Source organism: Oculina patagonica, chromosome 9 (genome assembly GCF_052425735.1).
Source record: "Oculina patagonica isolate OP01 chromosome 9, crgOcupat, whole genome shotgun sequence".
In the NCBI taxonomy this organism is placed as follows: Eukaryota; Metazoa; Cnidaria; class Anthozoa; order Scleractinia; family Oculinidae; genus Oculina; species Oculina patagonica.
In genome coordinates this window covers 12430659-12457620 of record NC_135766.1, presented here as the reverse complement: position 1 = coordinate 12457620, position 26962 = coordinate 12430659, and the positions used below count along the sequence as shown (strand labels likewise).

At 39.7% G+C, this 26962-nt stretch overlaps 3 protein-coding genes across 5 annotated transcripts in view; 1 reads left to right on the top strand and 2 right to left on the bottom strand.

Moving 5' to 3' along the window:
- Positions 1 to 6391, bottom strand: part of LOC144666201 (uncharacterized) — a 71672-nt gene extending 65281 nt beyond the window's left edge. Inside the window, exon 1 of the mRNA XM_078527586.1 lies at positions 5245 to 6391. The gene's annotated coding sequence lies outside the window, so the exon portion shown is untranslated. The remainder of the gene's footprint in view (positions 1 to 5244) is intronic.
- Positions 1 to 12941, bottom strand: part of LOC144666198 (uncharacterized) — a 17431-nt gene extending 4490 nt beyond the window's left edge. The window contains 7 exon segments of the mRNA XM_078527574.1: positions 1 to 2547; positions 2550 to 4427; positions 4886 to 4959; positions 8079 to 8144; positions 12070 to 12133; positions 12594 to 12654; positions 12842 to 12941. The exon segment at positions 1 to 2547 is cut by the window's left edge and continues 598 nt beyond it. Of these exon segments, the coding sequence (XP_078383700.1) occupies positions 1 to 2547; positions 2550 to 4383 (4381 nt within the window). The 5' untranslated portion in view covers positions 4384 to 4427; positions 4886 to 4959; positions 8079 to 8144; ... (1 more) ...; positions 12594 to 12654; positions 12842 to 12941.
- An 802-nt stretch (positions 12942 to 13743) lies between these two features.
- LOC144666280 (uncharacterized) overlaps positions 13744 to 26962 on the top strand; it is a 44622-nt gene continuing 31403 nt past the window's right edge. Inside the window, exons 1-2 of one of the 3 annotated variants that reach the window (XM_078527695.1) lie at positions 13744 to 14056; positions 18335 to 19071. In XM_078527695.1, coding sequence (XP_078383821.1) covers positions 18598 to 19071 — 474 coding nt within the window. In that variant the 5' untranslated portion in view covers positions 13744 to 14056; positions 18335 to 18597. Of the gene's footprint in view, positions 14057 to 18334; positions 20591 to 26962 lie in introns of all 3 variants that reach the window. The other 2 variants (XM_078527696.1, XR_013573149.1) reach the window with 2 other exon arrangements.

The window sequence follows — 26962 nt, the reverse complement described above, 5'->3', positions numbered from 1 at the left end:
GGATCATCTTTGTGATCCCGAACACCTTGGTCCAACTTCGGACCCTATTAGACAACTCAAAATTCCACAGCGCAAGAGTACCTCTTCCTGTTGTTAATAAAACACCTTCCTTCGCAGCTACGAGATGAATGCGTTTGCCTGTAAGTCTGCTTTTCTGTCCTATAAGCTTCAAACTTGAAACATCCCAAGCGCTTACTGTTGTTCCAGCCACATCACCGACAACATAAAAGGTCTCGCCACTCAAAGAAAATAAAATGTCACTGATCCTGGTAAGTGCAGCTTCTCTGTCAGTTTTCCGTAGTTCATTAACATTCATCATGTCTATAACATTACCATAAGGATTACCCCTCAATACAGCTTGCTCATTTAACAAAAAATCAAATGCGAGATTGCTGGACGAAATAGGATCTCCTAACAAAAATCCAGCCTCGCTTTGCGATTCAAATTCCCAGGGCACATAAGCTGTACAATCACATAATGTACAGCTGGGAAGTTCCGCCATATTGATGTTTAAGCGAAAGATTTTTCGATTGTTCAAATGCACTAAGCCTTCGTCGTGCAAGCAAAGAAGAGACCGACAGTCAGGTGAGTACTTGATCATTCCACATACTTCTGGGATGACCGTTTCTGCTAGTGTTCTAAAACCATCCATCGCATCAATGATAGAAATGGAACCCGTGGAATGAGAAATTGCCAGCAGCTTTCCATCTCGTGACCACGCAAACGACAAAACATCGTCATTTCTTGTGGTACGAGAAATCTCTGAACCATTCTTTAGACTCCACATAACAATGCATTTGGCATCATCAGGGCAATCAGTTAGCATCTTGGTCTTATCTCCAGAAATTGAGCAAACTGTGAATCTGCAGTTGCTTTCGGGAAAAAGTGGTTTCAGATCTCCGTCATAGCTATACACGTGGCTAAGGACTCCTGGTAAGACAGCGTCTGCGGTAGGATGAAAAACGACAGAGTGGTAAAACGAAACGAAATCTGAAAAGGATGGTGATTTTCTAAACGCGCCAATCCAATTGAAGTGAAGTTTCTTTATTATTACTGGACGTGTCCATACTAGCTTGCCAGTATGGAGTGACCACAGCTGAATCTTACCGTCTTTACATTCACACACCATGTAGTCTAACTGAGGTGAAACATCAAAACAAGCCACTAGAGAGGAACATTGAAAACGGGCTAGAACGCTTCCCTGCTGCATCTGCTTGTGCAAGAACTCCATATATGGTATTTCAGGATATTTGTTCTGCAACAGGTTTGATGCCACAGAGGATAGTACTGTTCCTCCCTTATTCAGCACGGTTTGGAAAAGCACGCGAGGATGATTTGTAATTGTATTGAAGTACCTTCTTAGCAGGATAGTTAAGGTGTTCAACAAAGCTTTACTATCTTCAGACAGTGATTGAGAAATTTCGTGGCTTTGAACCCATAAAATGTCTTCAGCTGCTAATGAATCATCTATACAAAGCTTCGCATACAAAAGCTCTAAGTCTATCACGTATGTTTGTACACATTCCTCAAGGCTCCGTGATCTCATATTCTCGTCTAACTGTAACATGTGTCTTGCACCATGATGCAGCGCATACTTCTCAGTGGAGCTAAACTGTGTGTCACGTACACCTTTCTGTTTCAGATTATCAAGCTCGTCTTTACAAAGGTGTGAAAGAATACGATTGCCTTCTTTCTCATCAACGGTAAAGTCATGCTCTCCATAACACGATGTGTCTGTCAACCAGTCGTTTACTGACTTGTGAATGACGTGTAGACAGCCATCACGAACGGGAAGAGGAGAGGACACACTTCCAATAGCTTTTAGTACTTTACGCCTTGCAACTGGTGAGTTAGCACTAGGTACCAAAACTTTAGAAACGAAGTTAATTGGTAAGGGCTCCCGTGATGCAGTAACAGCACAAAGCAAAATAAGAAAACTCTCTTCCTTGACACCCAGCTCCTTGATAAGTTCATTCTCTAGTCGTTTGAAATAAGAACGGTAGACTGAAGATATTGCTAATGGCAAGCTGTCATCAAGATCCCCTTGGTCCAGAACTAACGCATTTTCTTCAAAATATGAAGCAAGGAAGTACGCGTACAGCATGAGTCCTTCTGACTTCTCTACAAGCTTTTCCACAATGGCGTCTTCTTTGTCTTCTCTTGTTAGATGCTGCGTCCTCTTTTTAAGAAACAGCTTGATGTCTTGCACATTCTCTTTTTCACTTGGTTCCAGCACAAATGGATTCAACTGTTTTAGTGCCTCTGCAATGTTTCTCTCTGGTCGGGTCGTACATAGAAATCGAATCCAACATGGAAGCTTACAAAAGTGATTAGCAATTGCATCAAGCAGCTCATTTCGTTCTTGGTATTCACTCTCATCAACGCCATCTATCACCATGAGCATGTTTCTTCCAGGGTCAGCCACTGTGCTGAGAGGTTCTTTAAACAGCAGTGCAAACAGTTCTTCCACGCCCATGTTGTTGAGATCTTGACCCAGATTTCTTGAAAACTGTTTCACAAGAGCTTGTTTGTACTCTGGCAGGGCATGCACAAGTGACAGGCCAAGGACTGAAGCATCAGCTGAGGATTTCTGTATCGTGCGTTATTATGCTGACAAAAGTGGCTTCCTAACAGTCTGCCAGCTTCTTGCATTCTTTTGCAAATGACGGCCGAGATAACAGATTTTCCCATTCCAGCATTTGCAGTGATCACCAGCACTCGGTTTTGAGAGTTTCTGTCATCTAACCAGTTTTGAACTTTGTTAAACACCCACTCACGTGTGCCTTCTTGAAATCGTCCCACGTGATACTCAATGTCTCCTTTGAACTCTGACTTAGCAAGGTTTGTTAGGATTATATCTGCACGGCTTTTTGTGCTCCTTTCATTCTTTAAGCTACCAACATCTTGCTTTATTTCCTTGAGGCCTGCTTCCACAGCTTTGAAATGTTCCTCTTGGGTCTGTGCTACACATTCCACAGTTTCTTGTGTCTTGGTCTGGGTCTGATGCACTTCTTCTAGTCTTGACTTGCTTTCCTGAAGTGTTTCACGATCTTCTAGTTGGGTCTGACGTACTCTTCCAACCGTTCCTTCTATGTTCCTCTCAGTCTGATGTACTTCATCCAGTTTTGACTTGTTATCCTGAAGTATTTCATGATCTTCTAGTTGGGTCTGACGTACTCTCCCAACAGTTCCTTCTATGTTCCTCTCAGTCTGATATACTTCATCCAGTTTTGACTTGTTATCCTGAAGTGTTTCACGATCTTCTAGTTGGGTCTGACGTATTCTCTCAACAGTACCTTCTATGTTCCTCTCAGTCTGATGTACTTCATCCAGTTTCGACTTGCTGTACTGAAGTATTTCATAATCTTCTTGTTGGGTCTGGCGTATTCTTGCAACAGTTTCTTGTGTTTTGGTTTCGGTCTGATGTATATCTTCTAGCTTTGACTGGCTGTCCTCAAAGTTCTTTTGTTCTTCAAGTTGGGTCTGACGTACTTTCTCAATAGAATCTTCTATGTTGGTCTGCGTCTGATGTACTTCATCCAGTTTGGCCTGAAGTGTTTCATGATCCTCCAGTTGGGTCTGTTGCACTCTCTCAATAGTTTCTTGTGTCTTGATCTGTACCTGATGTATTTCTCCCAGTAATGTCTTGTTGTGGGTTTGGGTTTGATGTACTTCATCAAGTTTCGCCTTGCTATTCTCAAAGGTTTTGCGATCTTCTAGTTGGGTTTGAAGTACTTTGCCAACATCTTGCCGTGTTTCGGTCTGAGATTGACGTATGTCCTTCAGCTGTGTTTTGATATCCTCTTCACTATCAGCCCAGTCACGTAACACGTCAAGGTAATCTTCCTCGCCACAATGCTCTGCCTTCAATCTATCAATTACTGCCTGATTCAAACCAAGAGCAACAAGAAAATCACTAATTTCCTGCCACAGAGAAGTGAAAGTTGGTGTATCAACGCCAGTGCTAGTCACATGACCATACAACTCATTGCGGAAAAACTTAATGCGGGCAAGGTTTGCCTCAAGGGAGGTGTCACTTAAGGGCGGCTTAGAGTGCCAGCCTGAAAGGGGAGGGGAGAGTCCACAAATGTTAGTAAGAAGGAGGAATAGAAGAGTGATGTCAAATGTGTTAGAGTCTGATGTGGTTCCACCAGGTGGAAACAGTTGGTCCCACTGAGCTGCACGCAAGACTCTTCTCCTTAAGAGATTGTTTAGAGTTAGATAGTTTGCATTGAGGTTAGCAGTCAGGTTTGCAGGACGATGATAGCTATCAAAAACATTTCTTAGAACCGTTGTTCCACCATCAATAAGTAGTCTGCTGAGCTTGGCTCCATTTGTTTTCTCTACAGAGCTGGCCAGGGGTGAAGGTGCAGCAGCTGCCATCTTTAATCCAGTGATGAAAGGTTTAGTCCTCCAACTGTATGTACCTAAGTGTAGCGAGAAAATGATATTTTGTTTCCTATTTACATTCACTGTTTAACTTAACCAAGTTAAGATATTTGTACTTCTGATAGACGATCCACCTTAAGGCACTAAAATAAGGTGAAGTGACCTGTGTAAAATGCAATTTTTTACAAGTCGTACAGTACGATAATTCCTGTCTCAGCAAGACAAACCTAGAGTTTAAGAAAAGTTTGCACATTAAGGTAGTCCTGAAAGCTTGGGGACACAGCAAGTTTTCATTTCCATTTTAAATCATGGCTAAGCTGTTTATTTGAAGAATAATTTCTCTTAGATGTATGAAGTTTTTATCAACATGTAAAGTTACAATTTATATATTTTTTTAAAAAAATAACTAATGGAAAATCACTGACACGGTAGAGATTTACACTGTAATTTCTAGTTTTGATTTTTGATTTTTAAAAGTCTTTTGGCCAGAACTTACCTAAGATCTTTCTGACTTGGATTTCAATTTTGAAACAACTGTGAACACAGTTTGACTCATTTGTGAATGAGATTCTACAAAATTCAAAAAATGTACATCGTATTAGGTTACAGACTGACCACCTTAAAGCTGTTTTTTATACAGTAGAAACGCCACTACTAAACACCTGAAGTGTGTGGACACCTCTGGTTAGCGGACACTGTCCTGGTCTCAGCCACATACAAACTTTATATTATATAATATTGCATATTGTATAATCATTCTACTTCAGGATGACACACACCCCATGGCTTTTCCAGCCTAGCCTTACTATAACATCCCCACCCACAAGTACTAAGACCACATCCCAGAAGTAATACCTTATCCAGTGGTTATTATAGCTTCAGATATACTGCACCCCAGGGATATAAATTTACACATGCTGTAAATAGGCATTCACCACACTTTACATCCCCAATGACCGTATACCTTGAAATAAACTATTCAATTATTTCCCACCGCTGATCAGGGTATACATTTTTTCTGGATAAATTATACCCAGGGGTACACTCTATTTCCCATCTCCTCTAATAATTTTCACTTAGTACAGGGTTGGAAGGTCCTGCTAGTTGACATCTGCTACTAAAGATTAACAGCCTGTCTTATTCTTATTCTAAGATTGTTGTCCTTCCTTGCAACGGCGGCTGGGTTTCCAGTGTTCAATGTGTGGACAGTTTCTCTACATTATGTTTCAACATCAGACTCAATATACATGTAGTGGACCTACACTACAAGAGCTTGACAATCACTGTGATTCGGGAACACCTGAAAGGGACACTAGCTAGGCCACACATCAAGCACTGAAAACTCAGTCATCACTGTAACAGTCTCAGAAGAAAAAATTCATGAAGTAGGCTAGATTAAAATTCAGTACCAGGCCTCAACTCTAAATAATGGCTTGAACTTTGGTTTGAGAAAAAGGAGCTTTAAAAATTGGGAATTGCCGTGTTTGGTTGGGTGAAGCCAATCCAACGGAAATTACTTTTGGTTTGAGTTATCAGGAAGCTTTAAGGAGAAGTTCATTCCAAAATGGCCTTTATTCCGAGATAAGTAAGTCACCAAAATTTCAGCTTCTTAAGAGAATTCAAACTCTACAAAGTCCCTGCATGTCTGAAGCAGTGCACAAATTGGGAAGTGGCTGTACTGTCACCATCTTCAAGTAAATTAGAACCCTGGCAATGTATGTTCAACGTCAACGAGCTCAACCTGAAGTTTGGCAGGAAGTTTAAACATTAGTTAAATACTTGACAGTCCTTGTTAAATTTGTATTTGCTTGTTTTTGAAAATGCCTGCTTGTGCAGCACCATTTTGTACACACTTAGCTCCAAGTCATGTAGAGTAAAAGTTGATCTCATTTCCAGGCTGCTAAGTAACTCCAAGAAAGGAGATGTGGTGTGTAAATAAGAACACAAGCCTGAAATTATAGGTCTGTATTAAGCAGTAGACTTTGTAACTCAGTGTTAGAGTTGTCAATAAAATTAAATGTGTCACCCAAAATAATTATTCTGAAGAAGTTGAATATAAACTGTTCTTGTTCAAATTATTGTCATAATTAACCATGTAGGGAGGGGGGCTAAATAGGGAGGGGAGTTTTGAACTTCCTGAGGGGAGCTTATGAGAGGTGGGCCCTTAAAGAGGCGGATCTTTCTAGAGAGGAGGGGGGCTTAATAGAGGGGGATCATCAGAAAACTTGAACTTCCAGAGGGGAGCTTATGAGAGGGGGCCCCTTAAAGGGGCAGGTCTCTATAGAGAGGAGGGGGCTTAATAGAGAGTGGGGTCATTAGAAAACGAACTTCCAGATAGGGCATATTAGAGGGTGCCATTATAGGGGGGGGGGGCTTATAAGAGGGGGCTCTAATAGAGAGGAGGGAGGCTAAAAAAACTTGAACTTTCAGATGGGGGCCTATTAGAAGGGAGGTCCTCAAAGAAGGGGTTCTTAATAGAGAGGACAGGCGCTTAATAGAAATGGAGGTCATAACAAAACTTCCAGGAGGCTGGGCTTAATGGAGAGGGGGTCATTAAAACAAATTGAACTTCAAGAAGGGGGGACTTATTAGGGGGAGGCCTTAAAGAGAGAGGCTAATGGAGAGGGGGTCGGCTTAATAGAGAGGGGGTCATTTAAAGAAATAAAATTTTTATTAGAGGGGGGCCCTTAAAGAGGGGGCTCTTTATACGGAGGAGGGGGCTTAATAGAGATGGAGGTCATTACAAAACTTGAACTTTCAGAGGGGGGCTTATTAGAGGGGGGGCCTTAAAGGAAGGGGGGGGCTAATTGAGAGAAGGGTTGACTTAATAGAGAGGGGTCTTAAAAAAATTTAACTTCCAGAGGGATTATTAGAGGGGGCCCTTAAAGAGGGGGGGGGCCTTTATAGAGAGGGGGGTCTAAAAAAATTTAAAAAAATGAACTTCCAGAAGGAGGCTTATAAGAGAAGGACCCTTAAAGAGGTGGGAAGTGGGCTTAATTGGGAGGCAGGATCATAATTAAAAAACAATGAACTTCCAAAGGGATTATAAGAGGGGGCCCTTAAAGAAGGGGGTATTATAGAGAGGGGTGGACTTATAGAGAGGGTTTTATTAAAAAATTGAACTCCCAGAGGGGGGCTTTTTAGAGGGGGACACTTAAAGATAAGGGAGGCTTAATAGAGAGGAGAGTGGGCTTAATAGAGAGAGGGGTCATTAAAAAAATGAACTTATGAGGGGGGCTTATAAGAGGGGCTTTTAAAGAGGGGGTTTTAAAAAGTATAGGGTAACAGAACTTATTCCAGGCACACTCACACATGTTCAATGACTTTGCCCATCTGATGGCAAAAAAACAAATTATAGCGACATTCACAATGAGCAGATGTAATGCATGCTCCTCCAGGCTGATGAGCAAGCATAAATCCTGGCATGGTTTGATGTAAACTGGCAAATATGCAAAATTCAATACTTGAGAAATTTTGCCTAAATGTGTTAAGTTAGTCTTGTTATACAGAATTCCTTGAATAATTAAGTGGCACATCAGGAGTGTAGCACTTATTTTAGGGTGGCATTTATCAACTGTTTTGTCACAAAATGCAATGCTTATATACGAGGGTGCAACTTATTCAGCGACCCGCTTATTCAAGTACATCCAGCAGTTTCATTAGGTTTTAAAACAATGTTCACAATGTACCTGTTATTAAAATAACTTTACACATGATAACTCACATCCTGATCCTCAGGTTCAACAACTTGGCACCTGTACAGATGATTACAACACTCAGGATTAGCAGATGCCTGGTAATAAATTACATTAAATGTGTTTAAAGGGTCAACCCGAGTGCTCTTACTAGGCAAGTTGACATTGAGTTGTTTGAGTCCCTTTTCCCTGATTGGGTTCTGTGACAGCTTGTTTGGATATACTCTTAAAAACAATTATTATTGAAGCTCATATAATTGAACAAATAGAAAACACACACAAGTTTGGTGTGATGTACATGGGGCATGGGACACTTCCAGGGCCCTACCTAGCGGGGGGGGGGTGGGGGGGGGGGAGTTTCCCCCGCCAGGAAAACTAAAAAACTAAGAAAACTACACAAAAAAACCCTAGTTGCCCCCCGCCAGGAAAACTTGCCCCCGCAGACAAAAGATCCTAGGTAAGGCCCAAAATTCCCTGCGGTTGGCGTGACAAGCAACTTTAAGTTTATTGTATTGTATTGTAAGTTGCGTCTGTCAATTGTGTGATTTTTTAATGGTCTCATTTATATCCCCAGCACCACACGCCAAGGACAAGGGAGAAATAGTATAAAATTGACAAATCTAAGGCGGCAGTATTCGAATGAAAAATCAAATCAACAACTTTTAACCAAAATGGTTTTAGGCTGCGGTAAACTTATTTTGGCATGAACTGTTTTATAGTTGAGGTTCTCTTTAAAATAATTAATGTATTTAATACTAGTTATGCAATGCTTTTGAGTGGAATATGGAACCTCCCACGAGTCACTTGTATTTCTGGTTTAGACATGCACAAGCCTTTTGGCAAGTGTGACTATACCAAGAAAATACAAGTGACAAGTGGGATATGCCATAGTTTACCACAAGAAAATGTTGAATAACTGTTTTATACCAATTACCTAAAAATATGCTTACTAAATTTCATCGAGAACAAGATCATAGTACGTGCATGATGGGAAGCTTAAGGTTGGGTTGTATACCGTCAATTATTAAAAAACTAGCAATTGTATATTGCAATTCCTGCATTTTGATTGGTTAACAGGCAAATTGGTATATGAGCTCATATACCATTGACCACATTTTTGGTAGCTGATACGCGTTAACGAAAATAGCTGAGGAGCTCAAATATTGCAATTCTTTGGGCGTTTTTAATAAAACAAATTATTCCACTTGCGCTTGTTGGATAGAAGATTGTTATAGCCAACTCAGCGCTACGTACGCGCCTCGTTGACTATCTACCATCTCAAATCCAACGCACGCTTGTGGAATAATTGTTAAATATACAATAGCTGCTCACCAAACGTTGTGAATGTAAAAGGACAAAATAGAAGTGGAATTAAAGGCCTCAAAGCCCGGGGGCACTCCCATATACTGTATGAGCTATATAGGTATGTGCCACTGTGAAGGGTATGGTTTTCAAGCAGTTTAGTCTGGGATAGGGTATAGAAATTAGCGAGTTTTGGTCTAGAATAGGGTATCATTTGCCAGAAAACTGATCAGTAGTATGAGGAATTAAGTCCAGAATAGGAATAGAAACTCGGAATAGGAAAAGGCCTTTCTATTAACGTAAATAATAGTGATACAGTTCTGAAAACGGCAAGTCTGGGATAGGGTAGCGATTTTTCGGTGTTTAGTCTAGTAAAGGGTTGCGAAATCGGCTGAAGAGGGCCTATAAGTATAGGGTAAAGGTTTCAGAGTCTCAGCAGCACAACCCCACCCAGAAATATATAGAGTCCCCCCCCTCCGGCCTCATTAAGGCAAGTATTCATTTCTTTATCGACAAAATCAAGTTCAAGTTTCGTAGTTTGTGGTTGTTTGTGCCTTTCGGAATCATTTTTACGCCATTGCAGTAATAAGCTGCACCGGTTTTAAACTTCAATTTTGAGAAAAAACTTTTTTTTTTTTTTATCGGCCACTCTTTGCCAAAACAGAACAATAGTTGCCATCATTCAAGAAAATGAGATTCCTTAATTAAAAACAGTCAAAATAATTCTCGCAATATTGTGCCATACATCCAAACTATGCATTTCAAAATAAAGTAGGAAAAATAATAGTGTTATTCACCAGCACAGGTTAGCTAGTCCATATTGGGAAAAACTGTGATACGGACCTCCCGGCTGGTGAATAACATAAATGTATAAATAATAACAGTACTGTCCGAAGAAATGAGCAGTTGGTTGAGAAGGAAAGCTTCAAGGGCATTATAATTACTGTGAAATTTTGAGGACAATCTTTAATTGCTGCCCGGGTAACTAGGAAAACACCCTTCAGTAATAATCACAGCGTAACTGCAAGTATTTCTGTTGATGTTATGTCACTGGCTACTTTCAGGCCATAGCAATCAGCTTGTGAGATACAAGCCTGGCTTGCCACAGTCATCTACTTTTGCTGATGCCTACTTAAAACATTAAAATTGAAATCCCTGACCATGCATGGGAAGGTTGGGTATACCTTCATTAGTACGGGTATACAAATTGGCTTTCCAGTATTCTGATTGCATGGCTGTAATTTCTATGGCAATTGGTATAAATAATAACAGCTATATGTCTGAAAAAATGAACAGTTGCATTTGGCTGAGAAGGAAAGCTTTAAATTTCGAGGAAAATCTCCAATTAATTTTTATTAATTTCTACAACACTCTTTGCTGCCGGTAACTGAGTTGTAGCTTTACACGAGCCAACCGCAAGCCCGAGTCAACCTCGAGTCACGAGTCAGCCTCGAGTCAAGCCAAAAATGTTTTCTTTTTGGATATATGAATATATATTGTAGGGAAAATATATGAAAATATGAATATATATTGTCTTATAAACAGTTAACAACAGGCTCACCTTGATCCTGCTTGATCTGGCGCTGTTTATTTCGTCGTGTCCAAAAATAGATTTTATCACTGACTTACTCAATTGCATATTACTGAGTTTATTTAAATCTCCCATTCTTGTTGCCTTCAAAAACCTCTTTATTTGCGAGGAGTCATTTTAAAACTGTCGACTTCAGCAGCTCGTTTAGGCAGCGCCGATCGATGGCCCCGCAAAATCACAGAATGGTTAATGGAAAATATTCTTCCCGAATAAGAAAAATCGCTAAAATAGAAGGGCGCAGCAGACTGTCCCAAAGTTTTCTTTTTAAAAGTGATTTATCTGTTGCTTCCGAGCTCGGCACAGAATTCACAGATAATGACGAAGTGTCGGTACAAAATTTATGACAGCGTATTCAAAACACACTCCAAATTTAGTAACAGAAAGTTGTTTATTTCGTCGTGCCCTAGATCTTTAATCACCTACTAACTCAACCACATATTTCGACAAACACGCCATCTTCATTCAGATCTGCCATTCTATTTCTTGCTTTATTCGGAAACCTCTTGGTGTTTTGTTTTTGATGTTGTAAAACTTGGGCATCCCACAAGCTGCAAGTTCACCGCTGATCGATCCCTCCGAGTAGTCGAACCTGGAAAACTGATAATCTCCCGTAAAGGGTAATCATACCTTTGTTGTCCTTCAGGGGATATTGAGCAGAGGAGACTATTTTTCCTACAATATAATATACATATTTTTTTCCTACCAAAAAAATAACATTTTAGGCTTGACTCACTGCTGACTCGTGACTCGAGGTTGACTCTGGCTTGCGGTTGACTCATGTAACGCTACAACTCCCAGTAACTAGGAAAAAACCCTACAGTGATAATCACGGCATACTGCAAGTATTTCTGTTGAAGTTTGTATCAAGCTCTGGATGTTTTGCTGCTGAGCTCCACATTATTTTTAATTCCACACATGTTTAACTTAAGTTTTACAATTGTTTGATGTGCTATACAAGTAAAAAAAAATTCAACCTGATGAAGCAACTTCATGCGGCTCAATAAATATTAATTGCCCAGGTCTGATCATGAATAAAGTCAGATTGTTTAAGTTCATCACCATGCCACAATAAAGTTAACTAAAAATTCTTACCAGCAATTTAAAAGAAATGTTTGGAAATCACATGTTGGGTTTTGAATTCCACAGCTTCAGGGACCTGCATAATTAAAATATAAATATATGTATTTTATAATTTTATAATAAAAATACTGATTATCAAATTGAAACAAATCCATATATTTGTATTCAGAGTTATTGAACAAACAGAGGAATAACAGTCCAGCTTACAAGTTTGAAGACAAATGAAAACTATACAATACTATTTGTCCCCCCTCCCCCCTTTCCCCCAACCCCGTCTTGCTCACTATTAAATTTATATGCGGCTGGAATCTCGGCTTTATACCGTGACACTACAGCCGATGTGAATCATGATTATTGATGGGAAAGAAAAGTACAAAAAAAGGACGAAAAGAAAAAGCTATCAGGATCCTGGATAATCCTTGACTATAATCACTATATCGGACGGGGAAAAACGGATCATTGGAACCGGGGGAAGCAGTTTCAGAAACTTCAACTCAACTGAGCTTAGTTTCTACGTTTTCTACGAAAGTGCTTACCTGAAATAGGAATAAATCGGTGAGTGATCACATCTTGACTTTGAGTCCCACGGCTTGGGGTCTGTATAGATGACAAAAACGCTCAGAAATGACAAAAGTTTATTGCAAAATATGAAATGCACAACTGATGAATGCGAAATGAAAGCGGAAGTGATTTTACTGCAGTTGACAGATCAATGAGTCATTAAACTGTAAAATAATGTATTCCTGCTGTTAGAAAGATTACAACTGTTTGTTTGTGAACTAACCTTGCTGTAAAATAGCTCGGTTTTCCTTGACTTTTATCGAAGAGATCGAAGAGAAATGCTTCCGCAAAGCTACAGTCACGCCTCCGAAACCTGAGCTCAAATGAAATCTGGAACAGTCCCAAGAACTTATCTCCCAGGAACCCTAGCGGTCCTAGCCTATACCATTTGCTGGAATGAAAATGGTCAAATGAACATGCAGTGCGGCCTGTAGCTATCAATTGTAATGTAAGATGTCAAGGTGGAGTCTAGCGGGCACTCCATCCCGTAAGGGGATAAGTTACCATAAGGCAGGTTGAGAGCCACCCGCGGGATAACCCGCGACCGCAGACGGATTTCCGTTTGTACATGTTGGCACTGCCCGCAATGGGTCAAAATTAAGACCCTTTCTCATGCCTTCGTCGTCTGGCCTTTGGTAAGCTACTTATTTTTTATTAGTTATATATAATTTCGGGTCGTTGCATAAAAGATATTCGAATGCATATATATATGTATCTAATAAGCCTGCAGTATTATCTCATTAGGGCAAGGTGCCTAGTGTTTTGTATGGTTCTTCCAAAGGTGAAATGAATAACACTACTGGCCAGTACTGGTCACTACTTGCCATGGGAGAATTGGTTATAGCTGTTTAGCTATTTTAGTTCGAATTCATTCTTTATATCGTAAAAAGCTGGCTAAGGAAAACAAATATCTTGAAACAAATTATGATTTGTAGCTTCATTGGCCAAATGCAGTGAAATATCTGCTGAATTGTTGTTTTTGTTGTTGTTGAATAGCCAAGTTATTTCGTTATTTGAAACACGTCGAGATTGCGTGACACAGCTGCGCGTGCAAGCGCGGGCTTTGTCTTTTAAAAGGCGCGTGTAGTCCATTATTACGTCATGAATGCAAAAATAATAATTCGACTCAGAACTGAACTGGGTTCTTGACGAATAAGCTGCGTTGACATTTGGACTGCTGACTATTTTTAAAAAACCAAACAAAACACTACATCAAGAGTGACTCACTATGGCTGCTATTCAGGAACGGGAAACTTTAATTGTTCTATTTTTGTGCAACTTCTTGTTTTTGTATTTTTTGCGTATAAAATTTGCCATAATCTCTAGCTGTTTCTGCTAGCTTTTTCACTGGACATGTTACGAATTTTCTTTTCAACAGATATCAGTTACCAATTGGAATTTTTTTAAGGAGACCAAACAGAAAACTGCAGCAAGTCAGGTACGGGATTAAAGAGATAGCAGACGGTTTGTTTAACAGGTCGCCGGGATTTCCATTTTAATTAGTTGAGAGACTTACATGTTTCGGTACCGGGGAAAGGGAGGATTTTATGCAGCTACCTTTTCGTTTTTGCTGAAGTCACGTGTCATTTATAACTCCTAAGTACCACCCTGTTAACATTTCAGTGCGGCTCGTGGAGTCACCAAAATACCTAACGCCTGAGAAGTCAACCTAATCTCCTCCCGGCCACTTTTCCTACTTCGCACATGCTATAAGCTCATTTATTCTCGCATGGGATAGATAGATAGAGGGCAAAGAAAGTTAAACAGCAGGTTTGGAGTCCATCAATTCATTTCAGAAACAATATCACATTTCAGACCAAAAAGGCCAAACTTTTATATGTTGCTGTTGCAAACTGGACGATCTCCAAGTGTCAGTTCATCTGTTTATCTGTCCGTCAATCAGTATGTCCGTTAGTCCAGTCCCTGAACTCTCTTCCGCGCGCGTTTTATAGGGGCTGAACCCAGGCGCGCGAAGAGAGAAACCAGGATAACTTGCATGCGCATGCGCCAGTTTTTTCCCCAAAATTGGGGGAAAACCATATCTGGCAGCCCTTTTGAAAACGCGCGCGCACAGATGACGAGTTCAACTACGCGATCGTGTACTAAAGCAGGATCACCGGAATAAAAAGCCTAGCTTTGCAGTCAGTGTCTGCTAACAGCTAACGGCCAAAACAAAAATCGCTATCCGTCAACTATTCCTAGTATTTTGTAGCTGTTTATTGAATTGGTTTTGGATGCAATTGAGCACAGTTTTTTTCTTGCATTTATTCGCGCGCTCGGCCGCGTAGTTGAGTTCGTCATTTGAGCGAGCCAGTTTTAGCCTAGCGTGCGCGTCCCAAGCAAGTGACGCCACACTCCTCGCTTCTGATTGGTTCGTTCTGAGCATGCGCATGCAAGTTATCCTGGACTCTCTCTTCGCGCGCCTGGGTTCAACCCCTATAAAGGGCGCGTGGAAGAGAGAGTTCAGGGACTGGACTATATGTCCGTCTGTTTGTGTCTGACCTGCCTGCAGGAAGACGGCAAAATCCTAACTCGACATCGGGTTTAGAAATAACCTTAACCCAACCCATACTTTATTTTATTTATTTATTACAATGTTTATTTTATTTATTTATTTATTTATTATTTATTTATTTATTACTGTGTATCTGGGATTGATACACTCTCGCTATGCCCCAAATGCTGAGTTGAACTGACATCCCTTAGGTCCTTAACTGTCCATCTGTCTGTAACCTGTGTGACCAGTTATTCAAGAGACATCTAGGGAAAGCCTGTTTTGTGGCAAGTACTGATACTTCATAGCCACGTGTAGGATAGAGGAGGCTGAACTGTTTTACTACAACGTGCGATTGGGTTCAGATGTGGTTTATTAAGCTTGGCCAGAGGCTTGGCTAATTGTCTGATTATGCCTTTATTTCTTTCTAAAGCGCTCACAAAACGTTTAAAAATCATCGACCAAAAAGAAATTTACTGTGGCTCTGAATCGCTGCGTGTAAACTTTGCGAAAAAATTCTATCTGACATACTGATCATAACGCAACACTAAAACTTAGATCACGTTAATAATGTTTGAATTCGCTTTCAAAGCTATGCATTCTCTTTGAACTGTAAATAATTTTTAAGGCATCATTTAAAGGTTTAGTTATGTTCGCACTTGTCATTCGGTAGGTGTTTTTGACTGGTACATTGCATCACGAACTCTGAGCTTTGAAAAGTTGAAAGCATACATTTTGCTTAAGTTCGCAAGGTTTTTTAGTCTTTGAATAAAACCTTTCAGAGATTCCTTTTTGCCGTCGACAAAAAGTTTCAAAGATGAATCAACTGTCAATTATCTTTCACATTATGACCATAATTCGCCTTGAATGAACTAAAAGCGGCGCCCGTGTAAAACGCTCAAAAATCCGCTCGATGCCATTTATGTAATTGGCTTAAGTCTTCAAGTCGTTTTGACGTTTTGAAATATAAAATATCATCAAAAGTTTTAGTACATGGCCAAGGCTAGCTGGCTAAGATGAAATTCAAGCGAAAATGTACAAAGTTTAAGCCTTAAAACATCTTTTATTCCGGACGCCATCTTGCCGCTAACTACGTTGCCATGGCAATTTTATAAAATTATAAATTATAAATTAACGTTGAAATTTCGCGCCAAAATTAAGGAGTAATTTGTCACCTATGATATTATTGTTGTTATTTTTTTAACAATAAGAAAATAAAAGCTCAAAATACGTTTAAGTCTTATACACTGACAAAAATCTGTGAAGTGTTTCTTTCGATCAGTTTTTCTGAATGAAAAACTGAAGCTGAGGCATTTTGACAATAATCCAGAGTGCGCAATTCCGTAAGTTCCATTCCAGATTGTTCATCCCATGATATGATGCAGTTCAAACTGTTCTTCCATGGGCAGCCATCTTGGAAAATGGCTAGCAGACAAAATGATAAAAAGAATAATGGTTTTGTACCGATTTTCCTATTAATCTCAATTCTTGTTATTTAAAATAATCTCGTAGATAAACTCTGGAAGTTCTTGAATAACAATATGTTTTCTAAAAGCTGAAATCCCCACGAAACATCACTAGAATAACTGTATAAAGTGTTCGATCGAGTTTTTGTTTCCAATACAAAGTCAACACTGTTCGAAGTTTTTGTCCTAGAGCCGGTCAAATGGAAGGTGCAAATCACCTTTTTAATTATTTTTTTTGCTTATATTTAGGCTAAGAGCTTTTTGCTTTTTTCTCTAGTAACATTAGCAGAGGTTCAGGAAAATACTTGAGTAATGCAAGCTAGTGTAATCAAGGCCTATCAAGGATATGGCAGAAATTACTCCAGGTAAAAAGCGCTCGATTTACAGCACAGTACAAAAGCCTAACTGGAATTGGTGCCTTTGCCATGTAAAAAAAATGTTCAAGGTAAATTAACATCATTTACTTATAAAAGCTGGGAAAAGTTCGAAAGCTGCTCGACTCGGAGAAGGGATGCAATATGGATGATAATGAAGGACTACTGGAATAAGGGACCGAAAGGGGAATATCACCGGCTATGCTACCAAGAATATACGAACATAAACAAAGTATCTAAGGCGGAACAAAACCATTGTAATGCCAGGGAGGATCAAGATGAAGAGTCTGTTGGGCAATCTAGTGGTATATATTGAGCACCCGAGAAAGAGGATCTGCAGGTCACAACTTCAAACATTCGACATTGATAAATGTGCGATTTGTCAGAAAGACAAATTCATGCGTGCTTATGGCAAAGGAGCGAGAACAAGGGAACAGCTTACACTAAACATAAGCGAGTTTGGTAGTGCCGCCTTAATAAAAGCAGCCCGGAATTCGGAATGACAGCCGCATGCTATTGCATATAGATGGACGCGACACTATAGCCATGGAGATTAATTATCGTCGATCATGCTACAAAAACTATGTTAATCCAAGGCAGCTGGCTAAGCTGCAGGAGCAGAATTGTCAGGTAGATGACGAAACCGAAGGTTATAACAGAGCATTTGATAAAATCAAAGATTTTGTTGAGAAAGAAGTCTTCACTGCTGCAAAAGCCATTTCGATGTCAGTCCTTGTTGAAAAATACACTTCCTAAAAACTAAATACTCCGAAACACGTCGTACTTCCAATGACTGTAAAGAACCTTACAGGGAATGTTGAACTGATAACCATTCTTAATAGATTTGGACACCGTTTATCATACTCTCCATCAGAGAGAAAAAAGCATTTACTCTACAATGCTGTATCTTTTAGTAGCTGTTCATTCATCTTTCGCGGAAATTTTGATATGTCAACCATGTGTCCATGGTATATGACGTTGCCATGGCAACTTCATAAATACAAGCAGGTCTTGCCAAAAATCGTCACTCTTTATAACATTTTTCTTGATTTTCCAGTTTTTTAAAACAGAAGTGCAAGATTTGTTTATTTTTACATTCCATAACCATTCTGGCTTGATTTTACATCAATTTCCGTTATTTTGTGACTTTCTAAGAAAATGTTGAAATCCAAGGTGGTGGATCCAAGATGGCGGCTATTATAACGTCACCTGACGTCATATGACGTCACATCCAATTAAAATTATGTCATCTTGTAGAGTAAGCTAAGGGCTTTCTTCTCAGAGCAAAAAATTTCGCTCCCCCCCCCCCTTGTACAATGATGGGGGTATGAGTTTGCTTGTACATCCGAGGGTTAATACTTCTTCTGTAATTTGTATTGCAGGGAAGGGAACGACTCATTGTACTAATGACATCGTTGTACAACGTAAACCACTCAGCTGTGCTTTACCCCCTAATATTTCCAACAGCCAGAATCACTCAAAGAACCGTTCCATTACCAGCATCTCTACTGACGTACTTCCATACCATTCGGGACCTCGAATGTGACCTGGTACACTTGAAATTGATGCCAACAGTATCAAACACGCCTCCCCAGAAGTTGCAGTTTATGCACGTTTCATCGACTTTGGCTGGATACTCTGCAGAATGCCGATTGAAGACATCATATTCTCATCAGCAGAAAATGAACGGCAGGTTATACCAGCGTGGTCAGGCTTCAACACGCTACTACATAAGGAAAGTGTTCCACGTGAATGCTCCATTGGTTACTGTCAAGTCATTGAGGCCAGTCCCACAGAGCTTCCCACAGTGTATACAGTGTTGCAAAGATCTTTACAAATGGCTCAGCAGCTCGGGCAACGCGATGTTATAGTTGTTTTCGATCAGGCGATCTACGCAAAAGCCCTTGAAGTGCTGTGGCAGAACAAGGATCAGTTTCAGCGATTGGTTGTCCGGATTGGCTCTTTTCACACCATCTGTGCCCTCCTTGCTGCCATTGGAAAGCGATTTGGAGATGCTGGGCTTGCAGATGTTCTGATTGAAAGTGGCATCGTTGGCTCAGGATCTGTGGCTGGAGTTATTGAAGGCCGTCACTACAACCGAGCTCTACGTACACATTAGGTACATAAGGCTTAGTAATGTCTTTTACCTAGAGCTAGGTAGATGACACCTTGATGATTGCTACTAGAGCTCCCCGGTTTTGCTGGATCTGGAGTGAAACTAGTCTACGTTAGTCTACTTAATCTACGTGAGGGAATTTTTACACACGGGCCGAAATTGTTCATTTTTAAAGGCTCATGTAAAACTTTCTTATCCGATTCTTCTGAACCTGGAGTGAACATTAGGATGAATCCACGTGATGGCGGTATACCAAAGAGACACAAACTGTACATTGCAAGTCTCGAACTGGTCGGATTTGCTGGAGCTGGTGTGAAAATAAGCTTTAATCTACGTGGTGGTATTTCAACACAAGGGCCCAAAAACGTCATTTTTAGTGGCTCATATGGCACTTTCTTATTCGATTCTTTTGGACCTGGAGTAAACATTAGGCTGAATCCACGTGATGGCGGTGTTCAAAAAAGACCCAAACTGTACTTTTCAAGTCTCAAACGGCCCGGTTTTACTGGATCTGAAGTGAAACTAAGCTTTGACCTATGTGGTGGTATTTCAATACAAGGGGCCAAAATCATCATTTTTAGTAGCTCAAGTTTCAATATCTTGTTCAATTCTTTTCGACCTGCAGTGAGCATTAGGCTAAATCTACGTGAAGGCCGTTTTTCCAAGAAGACCCAAACTGTACATTTCAAGTCTAATAGTGACTGGTTTTGCTGGATCTGCTGTGAAAATAAGCTTTAATCTACGTGCTCGGATTTCAACACAAGGGCCCAAAAACGTCATTTGTAGTGGCGGATGTAGCACCTTCTTATTCGATTCTTTTGCACTTGGAGTAAACATTAGAAAACATCCACGTGATGGCAGTATTCCAAAAAGACCCAAACTGTACATATCAAGTCTCCCATCCTCCCGGGTTTGCTGGATCTGCAGTGAAAATAAGGTTTTATCTATATGGTGGGATTTTGCCACAAGGGCCCAAAATCGTCATTTTCAGTGACTCATTACCACCTTCTTATTCGACCCTTTTGGACCTGGAGTGAACAATAGGATGAGTCTACGTGATGGCAGTGTTCCAAAAAGACCCAAACTGTACATTTCAAGTCTCAAACCGCCCGGCTTTGCTGGATCTGGAGTGAAACTAAGCTTTAATCTACGTGATGGTATTTCAATACAAGGGACAAAAATGTTCATTTTTAGTGGCTCATGTAGCACTTTCTTATTCGATTCTTTTCGACCTGGAGTGAACATAAAAATAAATCCATGTGATGGCGGTATACCAAAAAGACCCAAACTGTACATTTCAAGTCTCAAACTGGCCGGATATTCTGGGTCGAGCTGGTGTAAAAATAAGTTTTAATCGACGTTGTGGGATTTTAACACAAGGGCCCAAAATTGTCATTTTTTTTTTGGCTTATGTACCACCTTCTTATTCGATTCTTTTGGAGCTGGAGGCAACATTTGAATGAATCCACGTGATGGCGATATTTCAGAAAGACCCAAACTGTATATTTCAAGTTTGAAACCGGTAGGTTTTGCTTGATCTGGTGTGGTAATTAGCTTTAATCTACGTGGTGGTAGTTTAACAAAGGGGCCAAAAATGGTCACTTTCAGTGCCTCTTGTAGCACTTTCTTATTCGATTCTTTTAGACCTGTAGTGAACATTACGCTGAACCTACGTGATGGCATTTTTACAAAAAGACCCAAACTGTACATTTCAGTCTCAAACTGGCAGGTTTTGCTGGATCTGGTTGAATATAAGCTTTAATCTACGTGGTGGTATTTCAACACAAGGGCTCAAAATCGTCATTTTCAGTGCGTCATTTAGAACTTTCTTATTCGATTCGTTCAGACCTGGAGTAAACAGTACAATGAATAAACATCATGACAGCTTTCTCAAAAGACCTCAACGGTTATTTCTAGTCTAAAACTGGGCGGTTTTGCTGGATCTGGAGTAAAACTAAGTTTAATCTACGACAAAAGGGCCGAAAATCGTCAATTTCAGTGGCTCGTGTAGCACTTTCGTATTCGATTCATGTTGACCTGGTGTGAACATCAGGATGAATCTCCGTGATAACGGCTTTCAAAAAAGACCCAAACTGTACATTAAATATTTCAAGTCTCAAACTGGCCGGCTTTGTTGGATCTGGAGTGAAATAAGCTCTAATCTACGCGGTGGTATTTCAACACAAGGGCGCAGAATCGTCATTTTCAATGGCTCATAAAAAATGTTCTTATTTGATTCTTTTGGGCCTGAAGTTAACATTAGGATGAATCCACGTAATAGTGGTTTTCTAAAAAGACCCAAACTATTTATTTCAAGTCTGCAACTTTCCAGTTTTGCTGGATCTGAAGTGAAAATGAGCTTTAATCTACGTGGTTGTGTTTCAATAATGGGGCGCAAAATCGTCATTTTCAGTGCACTCATGTAGCACTGTCGTATTCCATTCTTTTTACATGGAGTGAACATTAGGCTGAATCCACGTTATGGCATTTTTCAAAAAGACAAACACTGTACATTTCAAGTCTTAAACTGGGAGGTTATGCTGAATGTGGTTGAAACTAAGCTTTAATCTACGTGGTGGTATTTTATCACAAGGTACCAAGATCGTCATTTTCCGTGCCACATGTAGCACTTTGTTGTTCGATTCTTTTGCGCTTGGAGTGAACATTTGGCTGAATGAACGTGATTGCATTTTTTCCAAAAAGGCCAAAACTGTACATTTCAAGTCTCAAACTGGCAGTTTAAAAATAAGCTTTAAAATCTACGTGGTGGTATTTCAACACAAGGGCCCAAAATCGTCATTTTCAGTGCCTCATGTAGCATTTTTTTATTCGATTCTTTTTTTAGTCTAGATCTACATGAAGGCATTTTTACAAAAATACCCAAACTGCACATTTCAAGTCTAAAATTGGCAAGTTTTGCTGGATCTAGAGTGAAACTAAGCTTTAATCTACGTGGTGGTGTTTAACACAAGGACCCAAAATTGTCATTTTCAGTGCCTCATGTAGCACTTTCTTATTTGATTCATTTGGACCTTTTGTGAATATAAGGCTAGATCTACATAATGGCATTATTACAAAAATACCCAAACTGCACATTTCAAGTCTGAAACTGACATGTTTTGCTTGATCTGGAGTGAACATTAGCTTTAATGTACGTGGTGGTATTTCAACACAAGGGCCCGAAATCGTCATTTTTATAAGCTAATGTAGCACTTTCTTATTCGATTCTTTTGGACCTAGAGCGAACATTAGGCTGAATCTACGATATGGCATTTTTCCAAAAATTCTAAAACTGTACATTTCAAGTCTCAAACTGGCAGGTTTTGCTGGATGTGGCTGAAAATCAGCTTTAATCTACGCAGTGGTATTTCAACACAAGGTCCCAAAATCGTTATTTTCGTTGCCTCGTGTAGCACTTTCTTGTTCGATTCTTTTGGACCTGGAGTGAACATTAGGCTGAATCCACGTGCTGGCATTTTTCCAAAAAGGCCCAATCTGTACATTTCAAGTCAAAAACTTGCAGGTTTCCTTGCATCTGGAGTAAAAATAAGCTTTAATCTACGTGGTGGTATTTACCACAAGGGCCCAAAATAGTCATTTTTAGTGCCTCATGAGCACTTTTCTATTCGAGTCTTTTGGACCTGGAGTGAAGATTAGGCTGATTTACATGATGGCATTTTTCCAAAAAGGCCCAATCTGTACATTTCAAGTCAAAAACTGGTAGGTTTGGTTGGATCTGGAGTGAAAATAAGCTTTAATCAACGTGGTGGTATTTAACCACAAGATCCCAAAATCGTCATTTCCATTGCTTCGTGTAGCACTTTCTTGTTCCATTGTTTTGGACCTGGAGTGAACATTAAGCTGAATCCACGTGCTGGCATTTTTCCCAAAATACCCAATCTGTACATTTCAAGTCAAAACCTGGCAGGTTTTGTTGGATCTGGAGTGAAAATAAGCTTTAATCAACGTGGTAGTATTTCTTCACAAGTGCGCAAAATCTTCATTTTCAGTGCCTCATGAAGGACTCTCTTATTCAATTATTTTTGACCTGGAGTGAACATTAGGCTGAATCCACGTGATGTCATTTTTGCAGGTTTTAATGGATCTGGAGTGAAAATAAGCTTTAATCTACGTGGTGATATTTCAACACAAGGGCCCAGAATCGTCATTTTCAGTGCCCCGTGTAGCACTTTTCTATTCGATTCTTTTGGACCTGGAGTGAATATATTAGGCTGAATCCACGTGATGGCACTTTCAAGTCTCCAACTGGAAGGTTTTGCTGGATATGGAGTGAAAATAATCTTAATTGACCTGGTGGTATTTAACACAAGGGCCCAAAATCGTAATTTTCTGTGCCTTATGTAGCACTTTTGTATTGGATTCTTTTGGACCTGGAGTGAACATTCGGCTGAATCTACGTGATGGCATTTTTACAAAGGACCCAAACTGTACATTTCATGTCTCAAACTGACAGGTTTTGCTTGATTTGGTTGAAAATAAGCTTTAACCTACGTGGTGGTATTTCAACGGAAGGGCCCAAAATCGTCATTATCAGTGCCTCATATGGCACTTTCTAATTCGATTCTTTTGGACCTGGAGTGAACATAAGGATGAATCCACCCGATAGCGGTTTTCGAAATAGACCCAACCTGTACATTTCAAGTCGCAAACTGACAGGTTTTGCTCTGGAGTGATAATTAGGTTTAATCTACGTGGTGTTATTTCAACAGAAGGGCCCAAAATCGTCATTATCAGTACCTGATATAGCGCTTTCTTATTCGATTCCTGTGGAGCTGGAGTGAACATAAGGATGAATCCACGTGATGGTTGTTTGAAACTGGTAAACTGGTCTGAAACTGGTAGGTTTTGCTGAATCTGGATAGAGTGAAAGCAAACCTTAATTGACACGATGGTACTTAAACACAAGGGAAAAAAAGACTGTAAATTTCTAGTTTCAAATTGGCATTTTTGCTGGATCTGGAGTGAAAATTAGCTTTAATCTACGTAGTGACATTTCATCACAAGGGCAAAAAACGCCGTTTTGAGTGCGCCATTGGGCAATTTTTTTGTTGGATTCTTCTGGACCCGAAGAGAGCATTAGGCTGAATCGACGTTGGGCATTTTCCCAAAAAGCCCCCAATGTTCATTGTTTTGTTTCAAACTGTCAGTTTTTGGTGTTTCTGGAGTAAAAATATTACAAGGGCTAACAATAGTCATTTTGATCCCCCCTGTGGGGGAACTTCATTTTAAGTTCCCCATGTCGGGGAGCTCTATTGATTCTTTAGACCTGTAATGCGCATTAGGCTGAATCCACCTGTTGTCATTTTCCGAAAAAAGCCCCCAATGTATATTTTTGCGATTATATCTCATTTCACGACATTTTAGCTCGGGACACGCGCACAAAGCAAAATCATGAAAAGTACCTATTCCCAGAAAAATAGGGTGGATGGAAAAGTTTTTTTGACCATGATCTTCGTTGAAAAATATGCTGGTGGAGCTTCAATAACGGGAAATCTTTACAAAGTAGACAGCTGTATAATCAAAGTATCTGAAAAATGTTTCGAAATCTGGTCAGAAATACATTTTGAACAAATGGTAGCGTCAGATGATCATTATCTTGCATCACCTCCATGGTGAAACTCCTTGATAATAATAGAAAACAGCTTTCTCAAAAGACCTCAACGGTTATTTCTAGTCTAAAACTGGGCGGTTTTGCTGGATCTGGAGTAAAACTAAGTTTAATCTACGACAAAAGGGCCGAAAATCGTCAATTTCAGTGGCTCGTGTAGCACTTTCGTATTCGATTCATGTTGACCTGGTGTGAACATCAGGATGAATCTCCGTGATAACGGCTTTCAAAAAAGACCCAAACTGTACATTAAATATTTCAAGTCTCAAACTGGCCGGCTTTGTTGGATCTGGAGTGAAATAAGCTCTAATCTACGCGGTGGTATTTCAACACAAGGGCGCAGAATCGTCATTTTCAATGGCTCATAAAAAATGTTCTTATTTGATTCTTTTGGGCCTGAAGTTAACATTAGGATGAATCCACGTAATAGTGGTTTTCTAAAAAGACCCAAACTATTTATTTCAAGTCTGCAACTTTCCAGTTTTGCTGGATCTGAAGTGAAAATGAGCTTTAATCTACGTGGTTGTGTTTCAATAATGGGGCGCAAAATCGTCATTTTCAGTGCACTCATGTAGCACTGTCGTATTCCATTCTTTTTACATGGAGTGAACATTAGGCTGAATCCACGTTATGGCATTTTTCAAAAAGACAAACACTGTACATTTCAAGTCTTAAACTGGGAGGTTATGCTGAATGTGGTTGAAACTAAGCTTTAATCTACGTGGTGGTATTTTATCACAAGGTACCAAGATCGTCATTTTCCGTGCCACATGTAGCACTTTGTTGTTCGATTCTTTTGCGCTTGGAGTGAACATTTGGCTGAATGAACGTGATTGCATTTTTTCCAAAAAGGCCAAAACTGTACATTTCAAGTCTCAAACTGGCAGTTTAAAAATAAGCTTTAAAATCTACGTGGTGGTATTTCAACACAAGGGCCCAAAATCGTCATTTTCAGTGCCTCATGTAGCATTTTCTTATTCGATTCTTTTTTTTAGTCTAGATCTACATGAAGGCATTTTTACAAAAATACCCAAACTGCACATTTCAAGTCTAAAATTGGCAAGTTTTGCTGGATCTGGAGTGAAACTAAGCTTTAATCTACGTGGTGGTGTTTAACACAAGGACCCAAAATTGTCATTTTCAGTGCCTCATGTAGCACTTTCTTATTTGATTCATTTGGACCTTGAGTGAATATAAGGCTAGATCTACATAATGGCATTATTACAAAAATACCCAAACTGCACATTTCAAGTCTGAAACTGACATGTTTTGCTTGATCTGGAGTGAACATTAGCTTTAACCTACGTGGTGGTATTTCAACACAAGGGCCCGAAATCGTAATTTTTATAAGCTAATGTAGCACTTTCTGATTCGATTCTTTTGGATCTAGAGTGAACATTAGGCTGAATCTACGATATGGCATTTTTCCAAAAATTCTAAAACTGTACATTTCAAGTCTCAAACTGGATGTGGCTGAAAATAAGCTTTAATCTACGTAGTGGTATTTCAACACAAGGTCCCAAAATCGTTATTTTCGTTGCCTCGTGTAGCACTTTCTTGTTCGATTCTTTTGGACCTGGAGTGAACATTAGGCTGAATCCACGTGATGGCACTTTTCCAAAAAGGCCCAATCTGTACATTTCAAGTTAAAAACTTGCAGGTTTTCTTGGATCTGGAGTAAAAATAAGCTTTAATCTACGTGGTGGTATTTAACACAAGGGCCCAAAATAGTCATTTTCAGTGCCTCATGAAGGACTTTCTTATTCAATTATTTTGGACCTGGAGTGAACATTGGGCTGAATCCACGTGATGTCATTTTTACAGGTTTTAATGGATCTGGAGTGAAAATAAGCTTTAATCTACGTGGTGGTATTTCAACACAAGGGCCCAAAATCGTCGTTTTGTTACGGTAGAAATTTCCATTATTCAGTCATTTCTGTGTTTATCCTTATTAAGCATTTAAAACCTTTCAAAAAGCTAACAGTAGTTTTAAAGTAAAAACCAAACGCTTGTTAAGTTCAATCTTATATTTTTATTCAGGAACGACTTGTATATTTGTCAGCTGTTCTTAGTTAATTTCTTTGTAAGATATTCGTTTGTACTGAACTGTGTACTTTTCGCTTAGTCATAATGGACTTTGTACTTGTATTTTCGCTTAGTCATGTTGAACTTTGTACTTGTACATCTACGGACTTAAAGTGTATATGACATGAAAAATATTTTCTGCTTATTTGAAAGGCCTTTCGAAATACAGAAGAATGGCGT